Source organism: Glandiceps talaboti, chromosome 23 (assembly GCF_964340395.1).
Source record: "Glandiceps talaboti chromosome 23, keGlaTala1.1, whole genome shotgun sequence".
NCBI classification, from domain to species: Eukaryota; Metazoa; Hemichordata; class Enteropneusta; family Spengelidae; genus Glandiceps; species Glandiceps talaboti.
The window spans coordinates 9,793,940-9,808,013 of record NC_135571.1 but is presented as its reverse complement, the minus strand read 5'-3'; the positions used below and the strand labels follow the sequence as shown (position 1 = coordinate 9,808,013).

General features: G+C 37.3%; 2 protein-coding genes and 1 non-coding gene across 3 annotated transcripts; 1 reads left to right on the top strand and 2 right to left on the bottom strand.

Annotated features, from left to right (window-relative positions):
- Positions 1 to 923: 923 nt before the first annotated feature.
- On the bottom strand, positions 924 to 5,306 carry LOC144452617 (uncharacterized). The gene is made up of 4 exons (XM_078143740.1): positions 5,115 to 5,306; positions 3,888 to 4,101; positions 3,350 to 3,500; positions 924 to 1,915 (listed from the first exon to the last, which is right to left on the bottom strand). The coding sequence occupies exons 1-4, from the start codon at positions 5,215 to 5,217 to the stop codon at positions 1,829 to 1,831; spliced, it is 555 nt and encodes a 184-aa protein (XP_077999866.1). The 5' UTR covers positions 5,218 to 5,306; the 3' UTR covers positions 924 to 1,828.
- Positions 5,307 to 7,584: 2,278 nt separating this feature from the next.
- LOC144452897 (ganglioside GM2 activator-like) lies at positions 7,585 to 12,071 on the top strand. Its single transcript, XM_078144100.1, has 4 exons — positions 7,585 to 7,894; positions 9,008 to 9,206; positions 9,948 to 10,107; positions 11,560 to 12,071. Exons 1-4 carry the CDS (start codon positions 7,795 to 7,797, stop codon positions 11,659 to 11,661), a joined length of 561 nt encoding a protein of 186 aa, XP_078000226.1. The 5' UTR covers positions 7,585 to 7,794; the 3' UTR covers positions 11,662 to 12,071.
- Positions 12,072 to 13,981: 1,910 nt separating this feature from the next.
- Positions 13,982 to 14,063, bottom strand: Trnal-aag (transfer RNA leucine (anticodon AAG)). The gene has a single exon. It is a non-coding gene; the product is annotated as a tRNA-Leu (tRNA).
- Positions 14,064 to 14,074: the final 11 nt, after the last annotated feature.

Sequence of the window (14,074 nt, the reverse complement as noted above, 5' to 3'; positions counted from 1 at the left end):
CAGTTGTTTACTTTCCCTGTTTGTAACGGTTCCGTTCGTCCACGGTCTGGTGTCGGCAGTTGTACCTTACTCCTTTCATACAACACACAAACAATGGACATACACTCCAGGTCATAAATAGCAAGTTCAACTTTTTCAATATGGACGGTGAAAGGTAACAGTTTTCTTTTGCATTTTGTATCCATATAACATGTATTGCTGGTGAATGTATTTTACTTAATCTGTTTAATTGCTTGGGACACACACATTTTCCAACAACACAAATACACAAATACAACAAGCCTTCAGAGAAGACATAGCCCCCCCCCCCAAATGTGACTGAATGGAGACATGATTTAAAAGAAATTGGTGTTAACAAATAAATATTACAGTGTCTGTGATAACAGGGAATTCCTGAATTTCAATAACTGAACCTGCCGATACAGGTCTAGGTGAAAGGTCATTATCTTACAAGAAAGTTTAAACCTGGTAATATAGGGGTAGATACTCTAATGTAGTCTCCGTGTATTAACGTGTTAGAGTTTAATAGTGAATCGTGATTGTTCACTAAAAATATGGCTGCCACTTAGTAAAATGTGATATGAGCACCAAAAATAATGCATGGTATAGCCCATCTGGTATAGCCCTCTCAGCATGGTTTAATCTGTGCCAGACAGATAGACAAACACACACACACACACACACACACACACACACACACACACACACACACACAAACAAACAAACAAACAAACAAACAAACAACACAATCCGTAATCTTCCCTTATCGAAGGTAAAATGGCCACCGTATACTTTGTATGGGAAAGATTGCCAATTTCCTTGATAAGGTGTAAAGTTTGCCATGTTTGGACAGATTTTCAGGGACATTGGTCCCGAGACCCATGCTCCTTTAAATTTACAACTGACTCGCAACATTGCTAGGCTGGTATTAAATGCAGACTTTATTTAATAAGACAGAAAAACTAATACGGATTCAGGATTGTGTGGCGCCATAATTGGATAGCTCCAACCATATTTTACCTTACTCAGCACTAAAATGTTAAAATCAACATCAAGTTATGTCAACGTAGCCGAGATCTCTTAGCTCCAACTATATTGTAGCTTATTCAGCCGAAATATGTTTAGCGCCAAAATAAATCAAAGTTAGATCCCTTGAATCTTTTGGTGCAAACCGTATTTTAGGTTTGAATCGAAATATATTGGCGCTAAAATATTCAACTTCAAAGCTATATCCCTTTGGGCGTAAATCTCTTAGTTTAGCTTTTGAGGCGAACTAATTTTAGGCGCGAAAATAATCAACAGGAAAGTTATATCCCTTAGGGACTTAGATCTCTTGGCGCCAACCGTCAACCGTATTTTAGCCAAAGAGGCGAAGAAATTTTAGGCGCGAAAATAAATCAAGCTGAAAGTTATATCACATAGGTGCAGACATGAATCTTTTGGCGCCAACCGTATTTTAGCAAGAGTCGAAACATTGTTGGCGCTAAAATAAATCAACCTGATAGTGATATCACTTTGAAAAGTCAATTTTTGGAACCTGCAAGTTATAAAGAACTCCTGGTAGGCAAAATCAACTTGGCATGTTTATAACATAATGTAATTCAACCCATGTGACACAAATTTTATTTAAAGTAAATTGACTGTTGGTAAGTGGCAAAATTATATGGCACCAAAACATGGCATCAGTGTGTGTAAACTTGTGTTTCTTCGGCAGGATTGGGGAATATTCAGTGACAGCGATACATTTGCCAGTGATAGATGAGTCATGAAAATATGTCGAAATGGTTGGCTATACGGAAGAATCTCGTAGAAACCATGATAACGGTAATTAACCTCCCAAACTAAAGGTAACTTTCACACAACCTGCCAATTTACCATCGGCGTGTTTGATAGTAATTTTTGCTTCGTAGTTGCCCTGAACATAGAGAAAGGGTAAAAATGAAAAATAGAGAAAATGTATCAATCAATCAATCAATCAATCAATCAATCAATCAATCAATCAATCAATCAATCAATCATCCATCAAACCAACCAACCAACCAATCAATCAATCAGTCAATCAATCAATTAATCTATCAATCATTCAATCAATCAATCAATGGTTTCTTTTGTGAATGTCTAAATATTTTTTCCGCCTAGGATCAGAACAGGCCAGTCCACAGAAAGAAGCACATTTAGGGAGTCTTCAGTATTTACAAGGGGATAGGGCCGGAGGAATCGGGGGTGGGGGGTGGGTCACATTTTACAAACCTGTTCTTGGGGGAGGGTCATATTTTGCATTACAATGTTTGGGGGAGGGTCACATTTTACAATCCGTAGTTTTGTGACCAAATTGAAGATTCAATTATTGTCAATTTGTTTTGTGTGTTTTGAGATGTAAAAGTGAGATGAGCACTTAACATTTATTTTTACGAGTACATTACATGCAAAAATACAAAAATTAAAATACATATTTTGTAAGAAAATTGTTTAATAAAACGATGCATTTTGTTGAGTGCACCCGGTACCCATCTCACCTTATCACTCACACTGTACATGAATGTTGTTGTTGTTGTTGTTGTTGTTGTTGTTGTTGTTGTTGTTGTTGTTAAAATATGATGATGATGATGATGATGATGATGATGATGATGATGATGATGATGATTTAGTTTTGAATGTCATAGAGAACACGGAGAGTGATACATGTACTGACTCAAGTAGTACCAGTGAGTCATGTTTTACTTAACAGACCATGTGTGATTTCCTCCGCCCCCCCCCCTTGTAAATACTGAAGGTTCCCTTACTGACCTAACAATGCACTAACAATGGAATGTTGATGGTCAGTTTAGTTTTACACTGAAACATGATTATATTATAACAAAGAGTAAAACATGTCGAACAACATAACTAGTGGGGTACAATAACATGGCTAAATTAGTTGCAACTGGAATGGTTTTTAAAAAAAATTGTTTTCTGAGATGTTACAACTCAATATCATAAATCTATAACAGTGTCGAATCATCTATATAGGTAGACCGTTTGTATAGCTGTACACAAGACACGGTATAATATATACTTCCAATCAAATCAATTTTGGGAGCCCGCTCCCTAAACTTAGAACCCCAAAGTGGTCATGATTTTAACCTGTTACTACTACATGAGAATAAAACTGACTTCTACACTGTGTGATTATTGATTTTTTGGAAAATATTGTTGATTATTTGATCAAAAAAATATTTCAGTTACAGCTAGTCCAGCTTTGAAGGCTCATGATATCCATAAAGTTTCCGGTATTGTATTCCCCATGTACGTGACGTGTACCCATAATGCATTACGAATTATATAGGGCATAACCTTTACAAATACTTACGTCGGTGACAAAAGACAGTGCAGAAGGTATATCATTGATGTTAAGTGAGCTATCATCCTTGTGACGACCATCTACTGGTGGACATTGACAGTTATCTTCTGGACACAGCAGATCTTTAACAAAGTCCACCGGATTGCACAATTTGTAATTACTACAGATATAACAAAAAGACATTCCACTTCAGTATTTTTTATATACACATATACGCTTAAAGTGGCCATATGGATGAGAATTTGGTATTTATTTTGGATTTTTATTTGATAAAACAGCTTCACTATGTTTTTCTACTTGAAAAAAATAAAGCGAAAGGACATATACCAAGTTTATGTTCGCAACTCAATAAAATGCAAAACATTAAACAATGTGAAATGTTTGTTATTGTACGTACAATAACAAACTTTTTACACTTTTTGCATCTTTTTGATAATTTTAAACAGACCATGATAGTTGTCGTACATTATCACAAGTCTGGGCACATAAAGAGGACTGTGCCGTAAAGAGGTGTGTGATTTACGACGTTGGCTGTCGCAATACTTACCAGGAACCGTATCCAGCAATGCACAGTATACCCACACGCCATTTTCCCAACCAGCCTAAGTCGACAACTCTTACCAGCTCTACGAAGACATTTGTCTCACTCGTCAGTTGTCTTACATCCACAACATACGTCATATTTGCAATGCCAGGGAGCGACAGAGGCATAGGGGAAAGCGTCAGATTTTTAAAGCTTACGTCATCGTCACTTCCGGATCCTGTGATGGGGTAAAAAATAGCAACATTGTGCATAACTGATATTGAAACCCAAGCTGTTATTTTATAAAGATCGCTTTTAGCATGTAGATCTGCCAAGTAGTTGTGAAGTTTTAAATTTTTACCAAACCTCAGAAATATTATGCATATTGATAATTGTATAATAATCGTTCATCTATACCTCCAGAAACATCATCCCAAATTTCAGAAAATTAGCCAGGAAGTACTTTTGAGTTTTTAGCTTTTTGACAAGAACTCACATTTTAGGCTTTATTTTCATATCAACAACAAACACGTCATATTGTTTTCAATAATTCTTCATCTAGACACATCTACAAAACTTCCCATCAATTTTTCAAAAGAATCTGCCTTATAGTTTTGAAGTTCAGACTTTTGACCAAGCGGCACTTTTTAAAAGTCTTTAGGTTATAATGTGAAGAGGCCATCATTAGTATTGGTTTGAACAATCTTCACATTATATAGCCCCCAAACTAACGCCCTCACACACATATTTCAGCAAGCCTTGACACACTGTGTATAAAGTAAAGCGTAACCTTTGAACTGGGAGCGACGAATAGAATTTGACAGTGATCATATACCTGAGAAGTATAATGCCTTAATGGAAAGTAAATTGATCACATGAAATATCACGCTTTTGGGCATAAGTTGCATGTTGCTGATCTGACCACTTTCATTTCGACAATGTTTCATCTACACATCCTTAAAATTATCCACTCTAATAAATAAGGGGGGGGGGGGGCTCGGAAGAAGGCAATTACCCCTCAATTGAACTACACCATTCTACTCCAACACATTTTCCTGCTGCAATTTACACCAAAATGTATACCCCTTTAGAGAGCGGACGTGAAAAGGGAACAATAATCTATAAGACTATCTGTACATGGATTGCGTTATCGGTAATATGCACACACGAAGTCTGGACAACAGCTGTACAGTTAATTGAAATATAAATATTTTAAAGAACATTTATCAATGAAAATATATTCATACGTACCGCTACACTTGTTCCAAGTGAATTCAAAGGGATCGGCAGCGTTGATGGTGATTGCACCAAACAGCACACACACAAGTAATCCAAGAAGCGAAGCATTCATCATGGTTGCAAATACAGTTGACTGCACCAGCTGAAGTTTTGGTGTGATGTGTATTCCACTGAAGTCGCAGTCAGTGTATGAGTGGGTAGTTTGAAATACAATGTAAGATGATATCGGTAGAATGTCAGGGCCACTGTTTTGATGAGTTGAATGATCGTAGTATGTTACTGTACCACAACACGCAGTATTATGAAAAACACATGGGGTCAGAATGCAAATCGATTTTTCATTCATCTAATTGTCACTGTACTAGTATTTCATACAATGGCGTGAGTTTTTAATTTTGAACAGAGAGATGCATTGTGATACATGTACAGTACGTCCGCGAGCACGAAGTTGACGGCCACACCATTGTCCTTCCTTTGAGCTCTAGTATTGATTGATTGATTGATTGATTGATTTGTTGATTGATTTGTTGATTGATTGATTGATTGATTGATTGATTGATTGATTGATTGATTGATTGATTGATTGATTGATTGATTGATTGATTGATTGATTGATTGATTGATTGATTGATTAATTGGTTGGTTGGTTGGTTGGTTGGTTGGTTGGTTGGTTGGTTGGTTGTCTAGTTAGTTAGTTGGTTGGTTGGCTGGTTGGCGAGCTGACTGACTGACTGACTGACTGACTGACTGACTGATGACTAATTGGTTGGTTGGTTGAGTGAGTGAGTGAGTGAGTGAGTGAGTGAGTGAGTGAGTGAGTGAGTGATAACACCAACCATCACTCTACATTTTACATCCTTGGCCTTTTGGACAATCTAAGATAGACACTTTGTTGTTTAAATTAGAACGGCTGGTGTTCATGTTTACTTTATGATTACTGAGACCAATATCAGTAATTTGAACATATACCCCAGTGGTTCGACCCATTAGGGCAAACCAGTTTGGACTGGTAGAACGATCCAAAAACAACCCCCTAGTCTAGTTAATATATATGGGCTCAATCTAGACTGCTCTGAACTAGACTACTCCGACCCCCGAAGTTTGTCGCGTTGTGCCTGGACTAACAATGTATTTTACAAATGTTATGTGGGTCAGGGCAGTATCCGTCAGTGAAACAATACTAGATTAATTATAAAAGTGTACCCAATTACATAAAAAAATTAATGCTGATAATAACACCGAATATAATTGATGAAACAAAAAGAGCAAAGAGTAGATGGATGGCGAGTGATGGAACAACTTGCAACTAGTCTAGTATGACCCTGGCGCTGCCAATGGCGTCAGTTCTAAAAGTCCTCAGTTCCAGCAATTCAATGCAATTGTTGCTGAGTACAGACAACATGTGCGTTAACCTGTTTTTATATTGTACGCATGTCCTAACTGTGACTTACATAACTAACTAGAAGATGATGATAGGAGTTGCCAATGATACTCGCAACGCATATAGATCTGGTACTCGAGTAGTACATGTCTGAAGATGATAGCTAAGGATATCATAGTCAGCGCATGTGCGAAGACTGGCAAGTTTTATCAATTTTTAATCAACATTGGCTCTGAGGGCATTTCCAATGTACCGTGAAAAACACAACTTTGTGGCTGTTTTGATGATTAGCACATATACAAGTATATACTGTACCAACGGGAGAGCATCAGCCTAATCTAGGGTATAGTAGGAAGGGTAATCTCTGACAACATCCTGTGATTGCAATGCTTTGTGTGTGTTTATCAAATGATAACAAAACTAATTAATCAGATCAAGTTGTATACTGCCCCCACACATACACCACTGTAATTAGGAGTATCGAGTATACTTTTACATACATGAGAAATGGAATTGCCTTGGTGTTTCACTCGCTGGACATGATGTCTTTTAACACAAAGATAAACACAATTCAACTCTAGACAAACAATAACAGAGACACAACAAACACCACAGCAGGATCCTTCGCCCAATCACATATGGTAAAGTGATAAACATTGCTATTAGTTTCCAGTTCAGTAGGAACCAATCTGATTAAAATCTGATGTAGATGTCGGCTAATCATTCATTGCTATTTTACCTTCGTTATTTTGCTTAAATTGACCTTTTCGTAGTACATGTTTTTACAGTTTTAGCCTGATCTCCTCCTCTAGAGGAATGATTAGCCGACATCTACATAAGAGTTTAATCAGATTGATAAGGAACAAGCTCCGCTGTACAATTACATGGACTTGATGATTTCCATAGCTTCAATTGTTTACTTTCCAACTGATAATCAATGTGGTAACTTGTCTGCTCTACATCCCTACTGTGCGTAGAATAACAGTGTTCATTTTTAGTTTAAAGTTGTGTATATGTGTATGTGTAAATCATCCTGTTGTCACATGAGCGACAGGCCAAGGCATCTTCAATTCTCCTATACGTCACAAGTTACTGAGAAACCCAATCGTGTACAGGAAATAGAAAGCTTAAATTTCACGTCACGCGATATCCTCTTACTCTAGGGTGGTCATCAATACTTGCCATGTGTGAGAATTTTTTGTAAATACCGGTGTGCAACACTACACTACTGCTCTGTTACACTGAGGAAGACGTACATGTGTTAGCCCAAACATCCGTTCAAAACAAAGTGATCCTCACGAGCACCGAAATATGAATATTACATCCCTGATTTTTGTTGTGTCTCTGATATGGTTGGGATCAAACACTGTGATTGCTGACTTCCAGGATTTCACTTGGCAGCAGTGTGGAGGTAGGTTTCCAAAATGATGACTTTAAATCTCATAGTTTCGTGATCACTTTTCTGCCAATTAACAGGGGAGCAGTGTGGAGGTAGGTTCCAAACTGATGACTTTAAATCTCACAGTTTCGTGATCACTTTTCTGCCGATTAACAGGGGAGCAGTGTGGAGGTAGGTTTCCAAAATGATGACTTTAAATCTCATACTTTCGTGATCACTTTTCTGCCAATTAACAGGGGAGCAGTGTGGAGGTAGGTTCCAAACTGATGACTTTAAATCTCACAGTTTCGTGATCATTTTTCTGCCGATTAACAGGGGAGCAATGTGGAAGGAGGTAGGTTTCCAAACTGATGAATTAAATCTCACAGTTTTGTGGTCACTTTTCTGCCTTTAACAGGAGAGCGACCTTCGGATATGTGATTAACAATGTCTCTATACACTACTTTGTTCAGATTGTTTTGGCGCAATTGTCGTATAGTTTTTTTTTTTTTAAAAAAACATATTGTTGTAAACTGTAGTGTCCACACGGAAAAACGGGGTCGTCGCGATTGGGTTCAGAACACGTGTCGCTGTAACAGAAAGAATGCCGTGAGAATAGAATAACCTTCAAAAACGTTGTCACGGTGTAATGTTTAACTTGACATTGCAATCAGCATGTTGTGATCGGTGTACGGTGGACGTCACCAATGCTGTGACCGGTGTACGTCACTGTGTCGTTTGCCCTGCAGTTGGATATGGGTGATATGGGGCAAGTTTTGGATCTGAGCAAGGGTTAACTTATCGCTAAATATTGCCAGATGTGACCAGTTTGAATAGATGGCATCAATACATTGAAGAATTGAAGGTATTTACTATCGCTGAACTTATTTTGTTTGGCCTTCCGGGCTCTCAAATTAAATCTCATTATTCTGTGGGTGGGTGGGTGGGTGGGTGGGTGGGTGGGTTGGTGGGTTGGTTGGTTGGTTGGTTGGTTGGTTGGTTGGTTGATTGATTGATTGATTGATTGATTGATTGATTGATTGATTGATTGATTGATTGATTGATTGATTGATTGATTGATTGATTGATTGATTGATTGATTGATTGATTGATTGATTGATCAGTATCCTCATCTTCCATTCATAGGACGTGACATCACAGTCTCTGAGCTATCCATTTCTCCAATGCCGCTGGCATCCCAAAGTGATGTTGAATTCGCCTACAATTTGACTGTGGATGAGTTAATGGATGGTACAACAGTTGATGTAACACTGAAAAAAATTCGAAAGATCTGGGGTTTTGAATATAAAGTAAAAGTCCCTTGTATCCGGAACATTGGATCCTGGTAGGTGTCATGACCTTTGACATGTATGCGTCATACAACAATTTTCTTTCCTCAATACTCGATTCTCTCGGTTTTACCATGATAGAAGCCAGTCATGGAAAATAGGCAGATTTGTAACTCTGATTTTTTGGTAAAAAGGCCTTCAGAAATACAAGGGGATGGTAGGGGAATGGGGGAGGGGAAGGGAAATGGGGAGGGGGGGGGGGTGAAAGTTTGAGAATAAACAGTCACGATAACGTTTTCACTGAAGTTAATTGGCTCTTAGGGGTCATGAATATTCATTGTTCAACCATTGCATAAACAGTCTGATGAATATTCATTGTTCAACCATTGCATAAACAGTCTGCCGAGTCCCATGACGGCAATGTGACCCACAACAAAGATCCTCAGATGAGGAATAAATTCAAATTGATCTTTTTTTTCTGAAATTGTGCGTAATTTAATGATGTAAAACTATGGCATAACTCTCCAGAACCCAAAGTTCATGAAAATGTCTATTTAAATTTCCTCTAGTGATGTTCATCTTCACAGCATATATGGAAGGATGTTACACTTATTTCAACACACAATGCATATACACGACTACAATACACTGTATTGAGAGGTAGCATGAACAAAACGGTGTATCACTTAAAAAAAGACAATATCTCGAGTTTGGCCACGTAACTTTTAAATTGTTTTAGATTGTATAGATAAATCTTAAGTTTTTTTTAAAAAATGTGTGTTTCTTTCCCTGTGCAGTTCATATGATTTATGTGATGTGGTAGAATACTTTGGTAAAATCGAATGTTTACCAACTCCAAATGACGTATGCCAATGTCCTCCACCTTCTGGACTTTACCAAGGCGACCGATCTTTTTATCTTGGTGACGAGTTAGAACATGTAGCCCCGATTATAAACGTAAGCGGCAAATTTCACTCTCTATTTGATACAACTACGCTCAAAGTACACATGCTACACTTTATGATAATAAGAGTGACTGAATACAGTTTCTTTACACATTTTGTCTATACTAATAAAATGAAATGAACTGACATCCAACTATGGGCGTGACACATCAAATACAGACATCAAAATATTGGCGTCTGTGTCAAAATTTGATTTGAACAGGGGCATGACGCAACAATTCTAGCGAAATTCAATAATTATCAAAATAAAGAACGAGTTTCTTACACATATTTGGGATTCTGGAATATTGTATAAAGCCAGAAATACAATTTGTAAAAATATTGATAAGCGACATCATGATATATATGTACATGATTGTACATTTATCTGTTTTAAAAAAATAATGAAAACGTTTTAATAATAAGTTTATGATATCACAGACTCCAAAAGACAAGTTTACGAATAGATTCAGTGTGTTTGTAATGCTTATATTTCTGTTACCTAGGTTATGGAACATAATTAAGACGCAAAATGAAAATCGAAGCTTAGTGCGCTTTGAAAGCTGCCCGCTGACGCACTGCTGTTCTCGCGCTCAAACGCATTCCTTGCTTATACTAATATTTTACGCAAATGTTGAGCTCGCGCACACAACGAATTTTCCTCATGTCCCAATACTATTATTAAATCGTAACAGCAGGCCGTGAAAAACGGCAGCAGTCAACCGTATGGCCGTGTGTGGCGCTAATCAATCAGCTTTCAACGTGCGTGATACGCTAATACAGAGACATTGGGCACTGTTCGTCAAGCAGGCAAGCCAAATCGAAGTATTATTCCAAAACGTATTTTACTGAGGACAATATATTTCTTTGTACATTGAAATTATATATTTAGTATTATGTCAAAAAACACTAAACAGATTGTATTTCTCCATGCTGTTGATCTAAAAGCCATGATATAGAAGTCTCGTTATACCTGTCTTGGTATCTGGCCATTCTACAGTTATCACTGTGTAACATGTATAATAGCAAAATTTATGATATCTTTAGGAATTACTTTCATTGTTTTCATGTTTTTTTTTTCTTTATTTAAATGTTATTCCACTGTTGATATACGCATTGTTGCCTCATGCCCTTGGTTTGAATGGGTTATTTCATTCAAGCTAACTGTAGCAAAAAATTGCAATCTTGCTAGTAATTTCCAATTTACAGCGAGGGAGAGGGGGTGACAGACAGACAGATAGATAGACAGACAGACAGACAGACAGACAGACAGACAGACAGACAGACAGACAGACAGACAGACAGACACAAAGAATATCACACACACACACACACACACACACACACACACACACACACACACACACAGATTTGTGTCAATGATATTTATCAAATATTATCAATAGCTGCCTGCTATACTGCTGACTTTGAATGACGACTCATTTTGACTTGTTTCTTATGCCAGGGCAACTATGAAGTAACAATTCATGTGAGACATCCTGGTGGCAATTTGGCAGGCTGTTTGAAAGCTGAACTGAGCTTGGACGTCGAATCGATTTTTGGATAGCACAGTGTTGCTCCACTGTGACAGTTCCTTGTAATGTTGAAATTAGTCTTTGTTCTGCCATCGATATCGTCAAAACAAATGTTTACAATTCAACAATGTTGGGATTTTAACGCAATGACACTAAAATATGGAATGCATGTATGAGAAGTCATTCCAGAGTGCTGACAATTATTTTTTTAAATTTCTCCTCGAGGTGGTTAATTTAGTCGTATAGAAACAGCGATCGTCTATACATGTATACCTGGGGATTATATATAATAGTTACCTAAGTCGATGATTATCTGTATATTATTACCCGATGATCAAAAGCTTTATAATAAGAGACTGTGTTCATTAGCGTTGTTTCGCTATTTGTTAGAATTAAAATTGAGGTCTGTCCTCAACATAGTTTTATTAAATATAAGATTTATCATGATGTATAATAATGTCTTGTATTCATATTGTTGTGTAGAGAGAGAGAGAGAGAGAGAGAGAGAGAGAGAGAGAGAGAGAGAGAGAGAGAGAGAGAGAGAGAGAGAGAGAGAGAGAGAGAGAGAGAAGAGAGAGAGAGAGAGAGGGGGGGGGAGAGAGGGGGGAGAGAGAGAGACAGAGAGAGAGAGAGAGAGAGAGAGAGAGAGGGAGAGAGAGAAGAGAGAGAGAGAGAGAGAGAGAGAGAGAGAGAGCGAGAGAGAGAGAGAGAGAGAGAGCGAGAGAGAGAGAGAGAGAGAGAGAGAGAGAGGGAGAGAGAGAGACAGAGAGAGAGAGAGAGAGAGAGAGAGAGAGAGAGAGAGAGAGAGAGAGAGAGAGAGAGAGAGAGAGAGAGAGAGGGAGGAGAGAGAGAGAGAGAGAGAGAGAGAGAGAGAGAGAGAGAGAGAGAAGAGAGAAGAGAGAGAGAGAGAGAGAGAGAGAGAGAGAGAGAGAGAGGCAATTAAATACAGAAAAAATATAAGAAAGTCGTGTACGGTCACTAAGGAATGGCATTGTGTGTGAGTGCAAATTAGAACCCCTCTTGAGTGAGTGAGTGTGTGTATGTATGTATGTATGTATGTATGTATGTATTGTATGTATGTATGTATGTGTATGTATGTAGGTATGTATGTATGTAGGTATGTATGTATGTATGTATGTGTATGTATGTATGTATGTATGTATGTATGTATGTATGTATGTATGTATGTATGTATGTATGTATGTATGTATGTGTGTGTATGTATGTATTGTATGTATGTATGTATGTGTATGTATGTATGTATGTATGTATGTATGTATGTATGTGTATGTATGTATGTATGTATGTATGTATGTGGTTGTATGTATGTATAGTATGTATGTATGTATGTATGTATGTATGTATGTATGTATGTATGTGTATGTATGTATGATGTATGTATGTATGTATGTATGTATGTTGTATGTATGTATGTATGTATGTATGTATGTATGTAGTATGTATGTATGTATGTATGTATGTATGTGTATGTATTTATGTATGTATGTATGTATGTATGTGTATGTATGTGTATGTATGTATGTATGTATGTATGTATGTATGTATGTATGTATGTATGTATGTATGTATGTATGTATGTGTATGTATGTATGTATGTATGTATTGTATGTATGTATGTATGTGTATGTATGTATGTATGTATGTATGTATGTATGTATGTATGTGTATGTATGTATGTATGTATGTATGTATGTATGTACGTACAATACAATTATAACTTTATTATCCCAACGTGGGTAATTTTTTTGTGCGACAGTAGGAAAATAAGCATTGTCGCAAACCCCGGCCTCTTTTACGGCACCGTCCAAAACACACAGTGTACATCGCCGAAAAAAATCACAGCTCTGGTTTGCGAGAATGTCAACTATTAGGCCCATGATGGCTTTCATGATCTTGGAGCAAACTAACAATGGCAGAATCATCTGTCGAGCGAGCTCGATTATATGTCTATCATCATGCTGACTTCTACAATCATCAATATACAAGATATACAAAAGTGTTTAAAATATACAACCTTGGGGTGAACCTGTGGATGAAACACACACATCAGACAAAGTTTTATTTACTCAAAAAATTCTAACTTGTTGGGATCTGTTAGTTAACAATCTAAAACCAACCCAACAATATTAAAACGAAACAAGTTTTTTCAGTTAAAAGATGAGGTTGAATGGTGTTAAATGCAGATGAAAAATCAACGATAAATGCTCTTTGTGACAAGATATTCAACATTTCTAAAATAATCTGCCGAACTATTCTGATGTGAAAAATTAATCAATGTGAAAATGTACTATCAAACAAGGTGAAAAAGAAGTGGAGGAAAAATAATCTCATTGGCAGCGGTGGGATTCGAACCCACGCCATCGAAATGACTGGTGCCTTAAACCAGCGCCTTAGACCACTCGGCCACGCTACCTTTGCATAGCG